The 19,020-nt window shown below is 44.7% G+C and overlaps 1 protein-coding gene across 5 annotated transcripts in view; it reads left to right on the top strand.

The window, feature by feature from the left end:
* MGAT5 (alpha-1,6-mannosylglycoprotein 6-beta-N-acetylglucosaminyltransferase) overlaps positions 1-19,020 on the top strand; it is a 335,878-nt gene that overhangs the window by 117,740 nt on the left and 199,118 nt on the right. For 3 of the 5 annotated variants that reach the window (XM_057505664.1, XM_036886669.2, XM_036886670.2), the window contains one exon: positions 13,057-13,439. In XM_057505664.1, coding sequence (XP_057361647.1) covers positions 13,199-13,439 — 241 coding nt within the window. In that variant the 5' untranslated portion in view covers positions 13,057-13,198. The remainder of the gene's footprint in view (positions 1-13,056; positions 13,440-19,020) is intronic. The other 2 variants (XM_057505663.1, XM_036886671.2) reach the window with 1 other exon arrangement.

Below are 19,020 nucleotides of genomic sequence, written 5' to 3'. Positions count from 1 at the left end.
AGCAAAAAAAAAAAAAAGTAAAAATAAACTTGTGGGGGTTTGGAGATGCCAGTTAATCATAGCTTTCATGCCTTCTGGGTTCTGAACTAGAGGAAACAGAAGCCAGATGAAGATTAAAGGACAGTCCCAACTTTATTAAAGCAAAGCTATATTGGAAGATGTGTCTTGGGTGTAAGACCTTCTGATCCACCCTGGATGGAATCCATGCATCTACCCAGGTGATAGCTGGGCAGCTGTGGGTGAGCTCTTCTTTCCTTTAGCCCATGGCAGCAGGAAGAGAGTGAGAGTGTACCCATTCCCCTCAGGGCAGGAAACCCAGCAGGCCCCCCAAGCTTAGATGCTGTCCTACCTCCCCCAGAAGACCGGTGAGTGCTCTGATGCAGAAGCAAGAACAGAATCCTTTCTGTGATTTCTTCCTGTGATTCACACATTCCGCTTTAAAACATATCCAGAGGAAGTAAGGAGTCCTCCCTTTGTAAACTATTTCATTTGTTTTTAAATTCAGATGCAGGAAATCCAAACATTGGGCTGTTTCTTGTTTAGTTTTGATGCCAGGGCCAGTAATTAGATTGCTATCTGGTTTTGAATATGCATCTGGCCCCTACATCAAGTGTATACTAATAAGAATGTAATTTTAGAATTGATTTTGTTGACAAATCATACTTTTTTCTAATAGAATTAAATTAAATGTGGTGTGTTACAGGCTAAATGGGCAAAAGGTAATTTGTCATTCATCATTTTGAATGTTAGCAAAGATGGTACCAAAATGAATGAACTTCATAAGCCTTAATATCTTGTTTCAAAATGAAATAAGATTTTACTTTAATATTCTATCTTTATCATATATATATATGTAAAAATTAGGAAGTGATTAAAAAGTTCCAAAGGGGTGTGCGTATTTGAGAGTGAGAGCCTGAGAGACTCTTAGAGGAGTACATTTGTCACACAAGGTTGGGCTAAATCGATCTAGAACAATGGATGGATTGTGTATCCCTTAAGTCATCCTTCAAATATAGTTTCTTTCAGCACAGCTTTGAAAGGCTTTTTCAGTAGCTCAGTTACGTGCCCTGGAAAATATCAGAAATCAGAAGCATTTCCAGAAATTAAATATTGGTTGACATCATCTTTTGCAAAATTAAGGCACCTAAGGAGGATGCTTGCCTCAGTCGAAGGCTGTTCTACTTTGAATTCAACTGGGAAAGCTCTAGCAGTTGTGAGGTGTTCTAAAGTGAGCACCTCAGCAATTATAAAACAGCTAAAACTCAGTTAATCCCTAGTGATGTCTGACTTTGAGCAGTGCAAAGTATATGTTGGGAAGTGCCTGAGGTGGTTTGCTATATGGAACTATGTGCTGTATCAGAGTTAAAAGTTGGAAGACATGTATCCAAACTGTGTCTTTGATTTTAGCATAGTGGATCAAACTCCTGCAGTTAAGAAGCACTACCAGTTACTTTATTTGCACTCCCAGTTCACAGTGACACACCTGTGCCACCTGCATATTTAATTTTCATCTCAGCTGGATGCATCTCACAATTACTAGGAATATCTGTAAGACAGTTGGTGTTACTGACATGCATCCAGCTTATTCAAAAGAATACCAGTTGTTAAGTTTTGTGCTCATTAAAAAGGAGAGGAATTGTGCCACATTCTCTGTCATCCCCCACTGAAAATTGGTGTCTGATTTGCCCCATTGTTACTCTCCTGAGAAGAAGAGCAGTGAATCTCTCTAATGTGCAAACAAGTACTGGGGATCTTGGTGTAAACACCAGTTTTGAGTCATTGGTCTGAGGATAGGCCTGGGATTCTGCATTTCTAACAATCTACCAGATCGTCTTAATGCTGCTGGGCTGCATACCAGACTTTGCAGCAAGGGTATAGAGGTGCTGGTTACTGGAAGCATTGGTAGACATTGAGGCCATTAGGTTATCTTTTCAATGATTTCTCACCTTTGAAGCCAAATGCCAAAGAAAGGCTAATTAAGCCCTAACTGTCCAGCATTATTCTCAACAGGTCCTTGCAGTGCATGGTGGCGATCTAACAAGGCTCTGTAGTGGACCAGCTCTTCCTGAGAGGCTGCCTCCTTCGGCACTGGCCTGAGAAGACCAGCTTGCAGTTCTTTAAGGGGAAAATCAATATACCTTGCAGGTGGATTGTCTAGTAAGCCAGTGGAGCTATGTTTATAGAGAGCAGAGAGTTCATCTTGAGAAACACTGGGATAGACTGCATTGCATCCCACTAGGTAGGACCCAAGGGCTGGTAAAAGGAACATCTTTTCAAAGAAGTGGCTGCATATAAAGTGAGTCAGCTTAAAAATAAGAACACCCCAGCTAGGGCCACATCTCAGATGAAGTGAATCAGAATTTTGGGGTGTGAGACCTGGGCATCTATGTATTATAAAAAGGAGCCCAGTAAGATTCCTCAAGGGAGGAACAACCTAAGACAGGCACAGTCACGGGGAGGCCATCAGGTGAGAAATTGGGGATCAACAGAGGTGAGGCTTAGAACCTCACTCCCCCTGTTTTGAGAGAAATCTTCTGCATCCGTGGATATTTTGTTGCCCTTGCCTAGCTTGGATTAATACTTAGTCTATAGGCACAGACCTGATCATCTACATTTGCCCTCTTACAGCACTAAATTATGTTTTCTACCTTTATCTTGCATCTACCTACCACTTCAGCATTTTCTTAAAAAAAAAATAATAATAATAATAATAAGGGAGAAATGTGGGATTCACATATAAATCAAGTATAAAAATCAAACGAATAATCATATCTGACTTGATTGTTTATAGTTCATGGTGCATGATCAAAACGGAAAGTTTCTGTGATATGACTGCCCTTGCACTGTTCACCATGTAAGAACTTATTCACTATGTAAGAACTTGTTCACCATGTAAGAACTCGTTCGTTATGCTTCAGAAGATTGGAGACTGTTGAGAATTAGGCTTGGGGTTAATTAATGATTGTGCATTGAGTCCCCTATACAGAATTTTATTATTGTTAATGACCATTTGATCAATAAATATGAGAGATGCCCTCTCAAAAAAGAAAAAAGGAGCCCAGGTGATTCTTCAGTGCATCAAGGTGGAGAGGCCCTGGTCTTGGCAGTCCTTAACTGGGACGGCAGGAAACTCTCCTGAGATGCCCCATTTTAACTTGAGTCAATTCATCATTGGTGTAGTCCGAGGGTGTGACCAGGCCCTAGTCAGGCTGACCTAAGGTATTTGCAGTATTTGGGAGAGTTGATTGGCTCATAAATGGGTGGACAGGTATGCTCATCAGCCAGCATCTGATGGTTGAGGTTCTTCCCTAAGAAAATGCAGACCTGGGACAGTGTATGTCCCAGGATCTGCCAATGCTTGGGACTTCGTATGCCATGTGGACTTACTGTAGCCCCATTTTAGAAAAGATGGAAAATTCGTTATAAGGTTAAAATCTGATAAGCCTCTGAGTGCCTACTTCAGATTGTGTGTGTGTATGGACCTTCTCATCAGCTGATTAAAAAACTTATTTAACCTGTTAGTCTTTATCAAATCAAGTGCTTGGGGAGCTGCTCTATTCCTGCAGACAGTGCAACTACAGAACTCATGGGGTAGGCCAGCACCCAGCCTGTGACCCCTGCAGGTGAAGGAAGAGGGTCCTGGGAGTGGGGTGATTGGCCTGTGGGACTCAAGGAGCACTTGTTTAATAATGAGCTCTGTCTTGAGGGCATTGCCCTGTTTTTTGGAAATAATTTTTATAGTTTCTGTGGCTTTTTTTTTTCAACTGGGTCCGTTTGGGGCCTGTCATCATTCATAGATGTTTTCTAGATATAGGGAGTTGCCAGAAATCTGATCTTCAGAGGAAGAAGTCATTTTATACTTACCATAAAATTTCTTTGTCACTTTACTGTCCTTTGGCTCAGAGTGAAAGTGAACCTTTTGAGTGTTTCCATTCAACATTGAAGAGACCTACCTAACAAATTTACACTGTGATCTTTTCACAGACCATTCCTTTTCTTCTTCTTAGGGAGTCATTATCAACCTGCCATAATGTGCATTCATGGTTTCCTGGGCTGAATGCCAGATGACAGTCCTGCTGTTTTTAAAGACTGACTGATGTAGCGCTGTCCAGATTTTGTCTTCTCAAAGCCTTCTTCCTTGGCTTGGTGATTTATAGACTAGGTCTTTGTGGAGCAGAGCCCCAATGCCATATACTAATTAGTAGGTGTGGGCTCAGCCGGCCCTAGAATGAGCCCCCTGGCTGGTGCCAAGAGAGGGTTGGCTGAAGGATGTGGAAGAAAGTGAGACTCACCTGTCAGTCAGCTTGTGACAGCATCAGCAGGTGGCCCCGATGCTCTGGCCTTGAGCCTTAGTGGAGGGCTCTGTGCTTCAGGGCTGCTGGTTGACTCCTGAAATCCCCCTGGTTGCTTCTCCTTGCTCTGCAATCTAGTCCTACGGGCTGAACATCTCTGAGTCTCTTTGTGTGGGGTGGGTAAGGTCCTGCTCGTTGGTTATGGCAGGGGTTCTTAACTGGAGTGTCTTTTCCTCTAGGGGATATTTGGTGATGTCAGGAGACATTTTAGATTGTCACAGTTCTGAGAGGAGGGTTCTAATGGCATCTAGTGGCTAGAGGACAGGGATGCTGCTGACAGATGTCCTACAATGCACAGGACAGTCCCCTCAGCCCCCCATCCACAAAGACCTAGCCTATTTTGGGCCAAATGTCAGTTGTGCCAAGGACTGAGAAAGCTCTGGATTAAAGAGATTTATTTCCTTTTTCAGGGATCCATGCTTTTTGTTTCAGTTTAGTAGATGTTTTCTGAATTCTTGAGTTGCTGCAGTTTCATTTTTTGTTGATGGGAAATTCTGTCAACTGTGAATACCCTGTGGGCCTGGTGAGTGAAACCCACGGGCCACGTGAAGAGCTTATCTGATCCAGCAGTGACAGCTTCCTCCTCTCTCCTCATCTGCTTTCCCCTTTGTGCACCTGCCAGTTATGTGCACACCCAGGAGGCTAAGTCAGGATCCCATCTTCCTGTGCTCATTTCCAGCTGCTCTCCCTTCCCCTCTGCACCCTCTAGTGGAGATAGCCACCTGTGAAGTGGCCTGAGGACCGTGGGGATGCGGATGGGTGGGGAGGGAATCAGAGGCCAGGAAGGAGGGCCTGTTCTGGATACAGAGCTGATAACCTGTCCTCAGTATTTGGAAATTTATTTTGCTGTTGATGCAGGTTTGGAGCCCTGAACTACACTCCGGGAGCTGTCAATCAGGCAGTGGGGATAGAGGCTGTCCTTCTCCTACCCACACCAAGAGCCCAAGCAGAGCATGACACGTGCCCCTTGGGTGCAGGGCTGTCTGGCTTTGATGAGTATGAAGGTAAAATGACTGGGACATTTAAAACCCAGATGTGGATAAAAGCTCCCCAAGAACACCAAAGGTGTGTGCTTTTAGTGGGTGTCTTTCAGTTAGTGACTCAAAGTAAGACTTGTTTAGCCAGTTCTGAAGGGAACAGGCTTGTTTTCACTTGGACTGTAGTTTTCCAGGACAGGTCAGAGGACCAGGTCATAAGGTGGAAGAGAAGGGCCCTGTGCGTACCTCTTCCTGGGCAGCACCCCTGCTGGCTCCTGAGCTGCTTTGCTCCCTGGAGTGGGAGGTACGCCAAGTGATTCCCACAACTGTCACTTCAGACCTGGGGCAGCTGCTGGTGGCTCTTTGACAGGTGTTGAGGTGGTGGCCCCAGACCTATGTATCAGGGCCATCCAGAGGAATGAACAACCGATCTCAGAGATATCTTCTCAGGACTTTGGACTTATTCTGGAGGAAGAAGCTACTTCACCTCTCTTTTTAACAGGACAAGAACACTATATTTAGAACAAGAGTCTCCTCCCAGAACATCTGCAGTCTTACACCAGTAATCTGTAAATGTATTTTTCTTCCTATCATCTGTTGATTCTTCCAACCCCTTGAAGTTGGTAGGACATGGTGTGAGACTCTCAGCTCCTCAGTATACCCAGACTATGGTTTCAGGTTTGTGTTTCACACTAAGTCTCTTCTGCTTTGAGTTTCTGCAGGCAGCTGGTAGACACAGCATGGTGCGGAGGAGGCCGCATTGCATAGGAAGCAGGACTTGGGCTGGACAGATGAGTATTCTGACTCTTCCTGGAAAATGTAATGTTTTCTGGGCCTCGATGTCCTCCTCTGTAAGTGAAGGGTTTGTACTTGCTTATTACCTTTCTCAGCAAGACCTAATTTAGTACCCCAGTGTGTATAGAAGTCTGTCGCATATTTTAATTTTATCGTATTTCCTTTTAAAATCTATCATTTGGCCAGGGGAGCTCTGGGGAGCAGAGAGTTAGGAGTTTGGTAGGATGGGGAGCAATTATTTCAAGGTTAAAATCCAGTTGGTTTTTGTACCACATTTTGGTTGCAGAGTAGTGGCAGCCCAGGTTCACTCAGATTGCAAGTGGTAATGGCTACTATTTTTTAAAATGGTTTTCCAATCACTCTAAGTTGCACTTACTGTAAATTGATACAGAGGTTAGAAAGAACAGTAGTAGTATATTTGTTTCAGAGTTGAATCATTAATATTATCTAAAGACTGTTGTTACTACACATAAAGAAATCGGACAAGCCTCTGAAACTTACAATTTATGATTGACTCTCCTCTAGCATTTAATTAGCATATCTCAGTGTTTTCCCTTGTATATGCGTGTACTGAATTTTATAAAACAAATCAGCAAACAAGACACAGCCAAGCATTAACTTCCTGACCAAACAACATAGAAATTTAGAGTTCAGACTCAACCTATAGAGGTAGCTAAGTAAGTTTTGTTCTGAGTCTTTATAGTATAAAACTTCTTCTGACAATTTTTTTGAAGAATATATTTTAAACCAGGAAAGATGAAATTCAAATACAGACATTTGTGGAACCCCTGAAACCTCTCTGGGAACTCTGAAGTCCTTTGGAACACAGTTTGACAACTGTGACTAGACTCATTCACCCCCTTTACATCGAGTTCTAACAATGTTCTGTGGTTATACAGCTTTACCCACTTTATACATGCAGAAACTGAGACAGACTTGGCCAGGATCACAGTGCCAGTGGGTAGAACAAACTGTAGATCACAGGTTTCCAGGCCTTGGGGGTGCGGGTTCTTAAAGTTCTTCTTCATCCCCGCTTCTGATGTCTCCCCACGATCATCTCCCACAACCAGGGAGGAAACCAGCACCCTCCACCAAACGTTACCCTTCCTTTGTTTCCCCTTCCATCCCTTGACACGGACATCTTATTGTTCCCTTGATCACTGTTCCTTCTAGAATTTTTTCCCGGAGCTTTCTTTCCCTCTTCTAATACCTACCAACCACCATAACCACTTTAGTTTAACCCCGTCTATTCAAGAGCAGAATGATTTTTCACTGCTACTTGGCAAAATCTTAGGGTAAAAACTTCTGAGAAATACAGTCTCTGAGGGCCCAGTTCTGTGCAGTTCACACCAGAAGGAGGTCTTGGAGGTCATTGCCCATTCAGGTTTCTTCATCTCATTTTCACCTTCCTGTCCTTTCATCTAGCAAACACTTAGTGACCACCCACAGTGTGCAAAGCATGGCCATGCCGGACATTTCCTGTCTTTGGAACATATACAGACCCCAGAGGGGACAGGAAAGAAAGGATTATCCTGCAGAAGCCCTTCAGAAGGAGCACAGACTCCTGTGTGTCCCAAGGAGCATGAGCTGTTCTCCATGTGCAGAGCCCGCGGGGGCTTTATGCACTTGGGGGATGTGGGTGGGATTTCCCAAGGCACCATGGAAGATCAGCATAGACTTAGGATTTCCTGAATGTTTCTGCACAGGATGAGGCGAAAGGCCCCAATAACCCTTACTTAAAGACAGGTAGGAAGTAGTTCAGGTGCTGTACACTTAGGGCAGAAGAGGCGTGTGAATGGCTAAGTTCAAGCATTGCTGCCCCATGAATGCTGGCCCTGCAAGCAGTAATGGGATTGTCCTGTGGTTGGGGCTGGCACTGTGCCTGAAGGGCATTTCCAACATCACGCATCCCTTCAAGAGATGAGTCCTGATGTAAGAGCCAGGCCCTCCCACGATGTGTGGGCACCTGAAGGGACTGCTTCATTGTCTGTTTAATCCCTTGGAAGGGTTCTGTCTTTCAGTGTGCTCTCAGATGGGCTGAGAAATTGGCATCTGACTGGCAAAGCAAACCTTGCTTTGAAGGGTGGTCTGTGAGGCTGTTCCAGAGCTCATAAGAACAGCTGTGTCTGGTACACTGGTGGCAAGTTTCTCTGCGTGATTTCCTTCTGTAACTAGGCCTGTGGTCACCCTCAGCCATGGTACAACCTGACCTTGGTTGTTGTCTGGCCATGAGGGAAGGGGTAGGTCCTTCCCGGGGCTGCAGTGAGCCCATGAGGCTTACCCCTGCCTGCCTTGCAAGTACAGCTCTTCCTCTTCCCAACTTTGAAGGTGGGCTTGCTTGCTTTTCTGGGGGTTAACAGCTTTATTCAGATATGATTCGCACATATAGTTCTCTCATTGAAACTGTATAATTCAGTGACTTTCGGTATATCCATCAACACAGTCAATTTAAGAAAGTGTTCATTATCCCCCAAAATACACCATACACTCTCAGTCACCTCGCAGTTTCTCTGTTTCCTCCAGCCCTAAACTACTGTTGTACTTTGTGAAGATTTGCCTTTTCTAGATATTTCCTATTAATGGAATCATACAATATGTGGTCTTTTGTGACTGCCTTTTTTTACTTCACATAATTTTTCACGAATCATCCAGGTTGTGACACATATCAGTCCTCCATTTCTTCTTCTTGGTGAATGGTGTGCCAGAGTGTGGGCGTATCACAAGTTCATCATTTGTCAGGTGATGGGTGTTTGGGTGGTTTCACTTTTTGTCTATAATGAATAATGTTACTGTGAGCATTTTGTATAAGTTTCTGTGTGGTCATATGCTTTCATTTCTCTTGGGAGAATTCCTAGGAGCAGTGTTGGCTGGGTCAAAGGGTAACTCAGGGCTTAACCTTTGAGGAACTGCCAGACATATTTTCCAAACTGGCTGCACTGTTGTATATTCTTAGCCACAGTATATTAAGGGTCCAATTTCTCTACATCCTCACCAACATTTCTTCTTATCTGTTTTTTTTATTATTATTATAACCATCCTCATGGGTGTGAATTGTATCTCATTGGGGTCTGATTGGCATTTCCCCAGTGGCTAATGATGTTGAGCATCTTTCATATGCATTTATTTTTGAAATTAAGAGAATTAAGTATTTCCTTGCTAAAGATCTTTGATCACATTTGGAAAGGTAGAAGTCAGATTTTGTTGTGTTGAGGAGGGCATGGGAAGGAAGGAAGTAAATGCTGTCTTTGTAGGAAGTGCAGGAACAGAAGAGATACATAGTAAGCTGGTTAACGGCAGTGATGGATCGAGAAACTTAACTCCTTGCAAACAGACGTGGTACAAACTTCTTTTGGGTGTGGAGGAGATGAGGTCATGTCCCTGGGCTGGCCATAAGACCTCCTGAAATGTACTGTGTAGTCCTATTTTTTCCTGTTGGGTCCACTTTACTAGAGGATCTTGGCATGCCGATTCTGAGCCTGATCAACTTTTTGATCACTGTTGTTCTGCAGCCTCTTAATTCTGTGGCCATTACTGATGATTGTCATTAAGACTTTTTGTGGCACCACCACCCTCTGGTGAGGATTGCTGTCCTGTTATTCTCTTATTACTGTGGAAGTTGGGGGTATCTCCAGACTAATGATTTTGAAAAGTCTTTTAAAACTCTTAGTAGGAATTGTAGGGATGAATTCTAATTGAATTCTCTGTATGCTCCGTGTATGCTGATACAGTGGCTACTATTTCAAAACTGTAGATTCCACTGGAGAAAAGGATATTCCTGGCAGTTCTATAGGCACTTAAAATCCGGGCCCTCAATAGTCGGAACTGTGCTTGGAACTGAGGGATTTTCACCCCAAACCTGTATGTCTCAGCTAGAGTAATGTAACGTTGGCTGGGTTTCTCGACCACATGTTTTGTCCTTCAAATGCACCACCAGGGTGGTTCTGACTCTTCCCCAAAGAGAAACCCAACACCTTCAGCTTGCTCAGTTCTTGGGTCTGGCCTTTTCTTTGCTGAACTCTGCAGCCTTGCATGGCTTCTTAAGGGACTAATTGAGGAAGCAGAGTGGGGCTTCCCGTATGAAAGTTGACAAGTCATTTCTGTGCATTTGGGGTTCTCTCCTAAAATAGTAAAAAATAAAAATAAAAATAAAAAAATCAGATGACTGTCTCTTTTGGTACAGCGCCCAGTGTACTTGCGCAGGAAAACTCCCCAGCCCTGGGGTGAAACTGACTGGTGTGGGTTACCGAAAAGGCAGCGCAGCCATTTCCTGAGGAACAGGGGCGGCGCCCAGGTAGAGGGATGGCTTCCTGAGCCTCAGCCCCTCGAGGATAGGGTGTCTGTCCTGTTCCTTGTTTGGTCCCTAGGGCCTGAGCGGTAAGCGCTCGGCACACACCTATAGAATGAGTGGAGAAAGGGAGGAAGGCAGGTGTCACGCCGCTGGCCTGCATTTAGAAGGGATGGGGAAAGTGCTGGGTGCCGGGACAAGCTCGCTTAGTCGGGGGGAGTTCATTGTGCCGCCGGGGCCCGTGTCTTTCCCTGAGAAGGGGTGTGGGGGAATCCTTTGAAGGATGGCATAGGATCGTACCCAGAAACTGGTGAACAGTCTGTGGGGACAGACAAGCGTTCTCCAGCTGGAGCCTAGGAAGGAGCCTCGCAGGCTGCAGCCGCGGGGGACGTGATCTGAAGCAGGCGGGACTGGAGCTGGGGCTTACTGAGTAGGCAGGTGGGTTTGGATGATGGGTGTGGTATGCGGAGAGCCCGCCGGGTAGGGGAGCGACTTGAGAGAAGTCCGGAGCCCCTGAGAACGCGTGTGCAGTGTTACTGGGGTGGAGGGTGGGCGGGAGACGGAGGACCTCGCGTGATGAAGGAGTGCGCAGTGGGGTTCGAGCCCCGTTGTGCTGGCAGTGTGGTAGAATGGCCAGCGGCAGCACCCTTCTGCCTGGGTTAGGGCTCTCAAACTTGAGTGGGCATCAGAATTGCCTGCAGGGCATGCTGAAGCATAGGAAGCTCCCCACCCAACCACCCGGTTGCTGATTCAGTTGATTAGCACATATTTTGTATGTTGTATGTGTTATATACTGCATTCTTACAATGAAGTAAGCTAGAGAAGAAAATATCTTTTAAATGCTCTCAAATCTCCCCCAAATTTTGCAATATAATTATAAAATCCACATATAAGTGGACCCATGCATTTCAAACCCATGTTGTTCAAGGGTCAGCTAGAGTTCTTAATTGTATAGAACTCTTGTAAGAATTCAGTGAGCTACAGAGAAAGACAAGTACCAAATGATTTCCCTCATTTGTGGAATATGACAGTGAAGCAAAACTGAAGGAACAAAACAACAGCAGACTCACAAACTCCAAGAAAGGACTAGCGGTTACCAAAGGGGATGGACGGGAGAGGGGGGGAAGAAGGGGATTGTGGGGTATTATGATAAGTACCCATGGTGTGGGGGGAATCATGAGGAAGACAGTGTAGCACAGAGAAGACAAGTACTGACTCTGTGGCATCTTACTACCCTGACGGACAATGACGGCAATGGGGTATTGGGGGGCACTCGATAATATGTGTGTGTGTAGTAGCCACATTGTTTTTCATGTGAAACCTTCATAAGAGTCTATATCAATAATACTTTAATTTTAAAAATTGCATAAAAATAAATAAATAAAACAGTGAGCAAATTCAGTGAGCTAAAGCACAGTAGGCTTTTATCACAATGCCTGGAACATATCTAGAATTTACTATTTACTGTTTATCATTAGTATTAGTAGTGGTATTACCAACTACTGATGACTCTTGATAGACAAGGGAAAGACAGGGAGAGAAAAGAGCCACACAGATTCACTGCAATGCTAATTGCTCCAAGATCCCGTTATCATTTCTCCTTGGGCTGCTTATGAAGAATCTTTTGAACTGAAACATATGCACCCTCTGAAACATCCTGGGTTAGCCCCCCCTAGGAGATCATTGCTCAGCCCTTCCCTTGGCACACTTAGAAAATGGTGCCATTTGTAAGCTGGCTCGTTCGTGGGTGTAGAACTCTGGCTGAAAGGGCGGGTATCTTGGCCTACCTGTAATCCATTCACATCCCATGCTTTAGCTTTATTTCTTGGGAAGCCTTGATTAGGATCTGGCTGCATTAGTATTGAAACTATGCCCTTTCACCTCTCATTTTGCCCCATCGTGTGAGTGAAAGTGAGAACCACAGGAAAGCAGGTTACTGTGTGCACCACATGCCAGGCTGGAGTGTGTGAGTGGTCAGTAAAATGCAGCTCTCACTCCGGTAGCTAGAGTGGAAGGACCACTGGCTACCCCAGGCATAGTCTCTCTGTGCTGCTGCCAGGGAAGAGGCCTCCTGATGTCCCTGAGAGATTCAGCTTGTCTCTGGACACTGTTAATGAAAGTTGCCATCATTAACTCCCCTTTCCTTGGAGCTCTCTCCCCTTTCCTTGTCTGATTGCCCTGATGGACCATCCACTTTCTTGCTCACCACTCCCATTGCATGCTCTAATCCTTGCCAGAGCATATAATAATGACTTTGTAAGCTCAAGTTACAGAGGCACAAAAGTGCCCTATGGTGATGTGACTCCACCCTTCACTTGGGTTTTTGCTGACATTCAGCAAATATCCTTCCATCTCCTCCTCACCTTGCAAAACAAGCTTCCTGTTTTGAACTTGGTCCCAACTGGAACAAGCCTGCTACACCTGTTAACACACTGAAACACACATCTCCCCCTCTGTATTTGTACAGCTTTTTGTCACCTAGACAGATCTCCCCTCTCAGCTTACAGAATCATGACATAAGTTTTTGAACCAGCAAATTAAGAAAAAAGAAGTTCACATTTTACAGCTGTTTGAGTAAAAACATGGCATCTGGTTTATTTCACTGTTTTGCCATGATCGTTCTGCTAACTGTTCTCCTCCTTTACAGTAGAATGGAAGTGAGAAAAGGAAATCGGCTGACGCAGGAGCCAGAGTGAGACCAATGAACCCACAAACCCAGCCTACACCATGAACTTGTGTCTCCCTTCTACGCTTTAAGAGCCAAGGGCAGGTGAAGTTGTTGGAAAGCAATGGCTCTTTTTACTCCATGGAAGTTGTCCTCTCAGAAGCTGGGCTTTTTCCTTGTGACTTTTGGCTTTATTTGGGGAATGATGCTCCTGCATTTCACCATCCAGCAGCGAACTCAGCCTGAGAGCAGCTCCATGTTGCGTGAGCAGATCCTGGACCTCAGCAAGAGATACATTAAAGCGCTGGCCGAGGAAAACAGGAATGTGGTGGATGGGCCATATGCTGGTGTCATGACGGCTTATGGTAAGTGCATTGTTTCTGGGGCTTCGTGTTTGAGTGTGGCTTTACTTTGCAAGGACCCGAGAGGCTCTCAGACTTGGTCTTCTCATGGCTTGAGTGTATCCTTGGCCACTGCCTTCAAGGCAGGGAATTGCACACACGTATAGAAAGCTAAAGCAGTGCCATTGGGGGGATTCTGAGCTCTCGTGTCCCCTGACACCAGCCCCAGGAGCAGTGGACCACAACAGTCAGCATTCGATTGTTGCCTCTGTAGCCAGCTCCGTCTCCCTCAGCATATTTCTGGATTGCATGATCTCATCTGGGAGGATGATCAGGGAATGCAAAATAATATTCTCATTATCTTTCCCCAAGCAAAACTTAATTAGGACTGGTGGGAGTAAGGTAAGGAGGGTGGGGAGAAATGTCCTTTGGATGCCAAGAAACCCAAATGTGTGCCTCCTTCCGGCCAGTATGCAGGGCCTCAGGGCTCCTGTGCCAGCTGAGAACTTTAACCTCTGGCTTTCAGAGCTTGCTGCTCTTCTTTCTGGTGCTTGTCTCTAAGTACTCTTTCTTTGAAAGAAATCTTGTACTCTTTGCCTTTTTTCTCTGGTGCCTAAATCCCTTTTTGAAATGAAGCTGGGTGAAAAAAAAATCCACATACGGAATATTATTTTTGTTTGGCAAAAGTTATACTTAATATAGAAAAAGGAAGCAGTCAACAAGCAAAAAAAAGAAAAAGTAAATCACATATAAATCTACTCTAGGAAATAACCACAATTAACATTTTAGTATCTATAGTTCTGCTATTTTATATATATATATAAATATATATTATATAAATATATATTATATATATAAATATATAATATATGCTTAAATGTATATACAAAAATATATGCATATATAGAGAGACACAAATTACTTACAAAAACTTATATAAACAAATAATGAAACAAAAATTATAAACAAAATTTGTATCATGCTATTTTTAGAGAATCCATGTCCCAGCTCTGCTGTGGTCCCTGAGTACTAGAGTGGACTTGATCTGCAGATGACCTCTTGTTATTGTTCAGTGACAACTCTAGTCACTGAATGGAGACCAATGTCCATAGGGTTTGGGACCCTGAAATGTAAGATAAATGAGATACAAGGATGAGGTTGAATGAGATGGAAAAGATCGGTCTTTGTGACCCAAGTGAGGACTGTGAAGTATGGGAGTTCACACAAGGTAGTTGCTGAAAACATGCAGCGACAGGTTGAAGCCTGAGTTCACACAAAGGAAATCATACTCAGTTTTACGTGTGTGTGTGTGTGTATATACATATTAATTTTTTTAAAGGATCCAGGAAACTTGGTTACTTATTAATTTTATATATATTTTGGTAAGGAGAAAATGGTTGCTTTTAACACATAATGTGGAAATTCTTTTTCAGTGCCTACTATTTGAGTGGTCACACTGTCTACTTTTAATCTCTTCTTTCAAGATTTGGCAGTGTCTATAGGTGTTGACTTTTAATACATCCAAATCAAATGCCATCTGTTTTGATCTGATGGATCAAAAAAATGAGACTCCATTTTAAGAGCCTACATTGAAAAACAATAGGTAATTTTTCAGAGGATGCATTTTAAGATTACTCATTGACTTTGATCTGTAATATTTCCTGAGGACTATAGTTAAGCCACCAGAAAAACACAAAGAAAGCAGATTGTCACTATTGGTTTTCCCAGTGTGCAAAAACTAATACAACAAGTAAAACAGATGCTGTTTTCAGGTTTATGGTTCAGTGCATTCCATGTCACACATTTTAGGGGAAAGAGGAGCAGTCAGTAATAATTTCCTCTTTCCTTTTATCTCTGTCTATCAAACTTTTTCCATGGTAAGGAAGAAACCACATGAAGGTGAATTTATAGGCTTTAAATTTCTCTAGTTGTTTTGGCTCTTTATTTCTCATGTGCTGCTGAGCATCTCCTGCTGTGGGCTTCCTCCACATTCGGAAGGCCAGTGATCTGGTCTTAGCTTTTCAGCCTCACAGACACATTATATTTTTTAGAAAGCTACCAGAAAAACCTAGAGTGGTCTATTAGAATTCCACCTACTTTCTATGCTTACAATCAAAGGACTTCAGAGTTTAAAGAAACTACAGAAATTTATCCCAACTTTCTTTCTGTACAGGTAAGCCTTAACAAAGTATTTTTCTTTTTCTGAGAAACAACAGAGAAATAACCAAACAGGCCCCACTGGCAAGTCTAACTCACACTGCTATTTTTCTCTATCATCTGATCAACTCAGCATGTCAATTCAAGTGGTCTTTGGAGCTGAGATTTTGGAATTTTCACTGGACTATGGACTGTGCATATGTGCCTGAGGCATTGGCAAAACAATCCCACTAAGAGTTTCTCACCGTGGCACTATTGGCGTTGAGGCTGGATAATTCTTTGTTGTGTTAACGTTTATCCTGGTCTATTGAACTTCTTCCATAGGAAGGAAGAAACCACATGAATGGTAAATTGGCTTTAAATTCCTACTGTTTGCACACTGTGGGATGTCCAGCATCTCCGCTGTATCTACCCACTAAATGCCAGTAGAACCTCCCATAGGGTTGTGACAGTCAAAAATGTCTCCAGACATGCGGGGCAAAGTTACCCTCCCTCTGCACCTTGGAGAACCACTTCACTAAGAATACAAGCAGCAAACACTCTCTAGGAGCATCTTCTTACAGAAGTTCTCAAACAGATAACTGTTTTTTTGTTCTTTAAAATTTGGCAGCCTAGCTTTCTCCCTGGGTCTCAGTTCTGGGCACTGACAGGTGAGACTGAGCAAGACGGTATAGTCCAAGACCAGCCCTGGAGAGCTGGAGAGCCATTCTGTGCTTCTCCTAGGATCTCTCGGTACTGGTTGTGGGCATGAACAGCCAGGCAGCTCTGATAACACTTGGAGATGCAGCGACTGCAGGATTTTCAGTGGCTTAGCTGGGCTGGTAGAGCGTGGATGAGGGTGCACAAGCTACTGGCTTGCAGTCTGTCTCTCTACCACAAGGCAGCCCATGTACAGAGTGCTGCCGAGATGTCTGATCTGAGGAAGTGAAGAGCTGATCCTGTGTAACTGGGAGTTGTGTCTGGTTTGAATGAATCCAGTTAATAGACCTCCCCCCTCCCATATCCTTTCCTTCTTCCTCTCATATCATTTCCATGTTGGTATATTCAGAGGTTCTTAGTATACTATAAACATGTCTTCAGTAACTGTGGCCGGTGAAGAAGTATAGTAGATGTGTTTAGATTATTACTGATTTATTAGAATCCCTGACTTAAGATCCTAGAGCAAAAGGATTTAACAAGCTATAACGTGTTAATTTCAGGTTAAATTCAGACCTTTGCCTATTTGTGTAAATAGTTTTATTGAAACAGCCACTCCCATTTGTTTATAACAACTTTTGTGACAGAAATATAATACCAGTATTTATTTCATATGACATCTAAAACATACTGACTCCATCTTTCAGCAGTTACCATAGTTGATTATAAAACACTCCTCTGACCATGCCCCTCTTTGACGCCAGAATTTCCCAGGACTGTCATGATCTAAACATGGTCAGCAAACTGGCCTTGGGGCCATGTCCTCCCATTTTTACATGTGAAGGATTTGGAACCAGCACACCCTTTTTTGAGGGTGTCTGTGGCTGCTTTTGTGCTCCAGTGGCAGTGCCAGAGAGACTGCAAAGCCTGAAATGTTACTGTTTGATCACTTATCAAAAATATTTGTCAGTCCCTGATCAATAGAGTCCCTGGGTCAGTCTTTTTAGCTACAGGATTTTGTTTGGTGTCCCAAGTCTTTCATTTCTGCATTTGGATTTGCTCAAGACTTCATCATAAGACCTACATCCAAACGCCATGTTTTTCTGTCCTTGGAAATGCTGCTTCTTAATGGTGTGATGGTTGGGAGCACAGGCTTTGGGGCCACCCAGCTGGGCTTTGCTACGTACGTCCTGGGCCCTGGAGATACAAAGTACTTCGAGCACAGAATGTCCGTCCTTACCTCAGCCATGTGAGTGGGAAGTGTGCACAAGGGGCTCCTCTCGGGAAATCTTCTCCTCCCCTATCCTTGCTCTGGTTATTTCTTAGAAGAGAGACTTCTGAACCTCTGGGATTTGGTAATTCAGAAATAGTGCTTGGAAGATGTCCCAGGCAGCCTGTGTGAAACAAAGCATTCATCCCTGGGTGTGGAGGGCATTTCTGTGTGCCTGCCCCTTGGGGAGGACTGTGTGGAGCTAGCCTCCTCTGCATCTCCCAGGCCCACATGCAGAGCCAGGCCTGCCAGTGACTTCACGGGAATTGTGTCATAATTGGTGTCACTTGCCCCAGTCAATGCCATTCTTGTTTCTGAGGTGAACTGATCTCTGTCTCTGATGGCCTGACCCAAATTCTGATCCCCAGTGATCACTCTTATCTACAGTATGGGCCTGATCCACTTGCGTTCCCTGCATAGTAGGAATGGAAACCTGAGGCAATGGAGACACCCCTACACACACTTGTGATCCATCCATACTTTATTATCCCTGACCTTTCTCACCTGTTTGCTTCTCTGGGCACTGGGATGCTCTGCCCTGGACCAGTCCCCCGCTCAGACGGAAGCAGCTTTGGGCCCTTAGCTTCTCTGCCAGCCCCCACCCCATATCCTGTTTCCCTGCTGCTGGATCCCCCCTGACCTCCAGGTCTCTGCACCTGCTCTTCCTTACCTCCTGTCTTCCGGTTCTCTGAACTTCTCGGGCCTGCACTTGATGGGCTCTTATCTGTCAAGCCTGTCACTTTGGGAACTGTCTGTGCCACTGGCTGGTATATATCAGTGCCATCTAGGCATTGTGTGTACAGCTGGGAAAACATCAACCAGATCTCTGCTCTTACGGAGGCTGTTGGATTTGGGAGCGGAAAAATAAACAGGACAATCCCAGACAGTGATAAAGTCCAGGAAGAAAAATGACAGAAGGAGATGGGATTTTTTTTTTTTTTTAAAGCACTGAGGAGTTAGCTTTGGATGAGAAGGCCAAAGAAGGCTTCTCCCAGGGGGGGTGTTTAGCCCACACGACACCAAGCTGCTGCCGGGTGGGGTGGGAGGAGGGAGTTGTGGCAGAGCATGCCAGGTGCCAGACGGGCTGTGTGCCAGGTCCTAAGGCTGCATGTGCACTCCACAGGGGGAGCAGAGGCAGCCGCAGCTGGAGCAAGGAGCAAGGAGCAGTGTGGGCACTACCTGAGCACTGGGCAGAGGTCAGTGTCTAATGGCCCTGCAGGCTGTGGGTCTCAGTGTGAAGAGAGGGAAGGTGGGGAGGGGGTGGGTGTTCCTGAGTGTGACCTGGCTGGTGCTGGCCTTGGCCTGCTCCGTCACCCACTGTCACCTCCGTAGGTGGGGAAGAGAGGCAAGGAGGAGGTTCTTCCTGTTTCCTTCAGTCTGTAGGTATACCTACCATGAGGGTAGAGAACCGGGGTAGGGCTTTGGTTGCTGGTCTGGGGGCCTCGCTGGCTTGGGGATGCCTGTCTGTGTCCAAGGCAGTAACACCATGTAGGGTTCTGCACAGAAGCTGATGGGAGGCCCCCACCATGGCCCTGGGTGGCT

Source organism: Manis pentadactyla, chromosome 8 (genome assembly GCF_030020395.1).
Source record: "Manis pentadactyla isolate mManPen7 chromosome 8, mManPen7.hap1, whole genome shotgun sequence".
Lineage (NCBI taxonomy): Eukaryota > Metazoa > Chordata > Mammalia > Pholidota > Manidae > Manis > Manis pentadactyla.
This window is presented reverse-complemented; position numbering and strand designations above follow the sequence as displayed.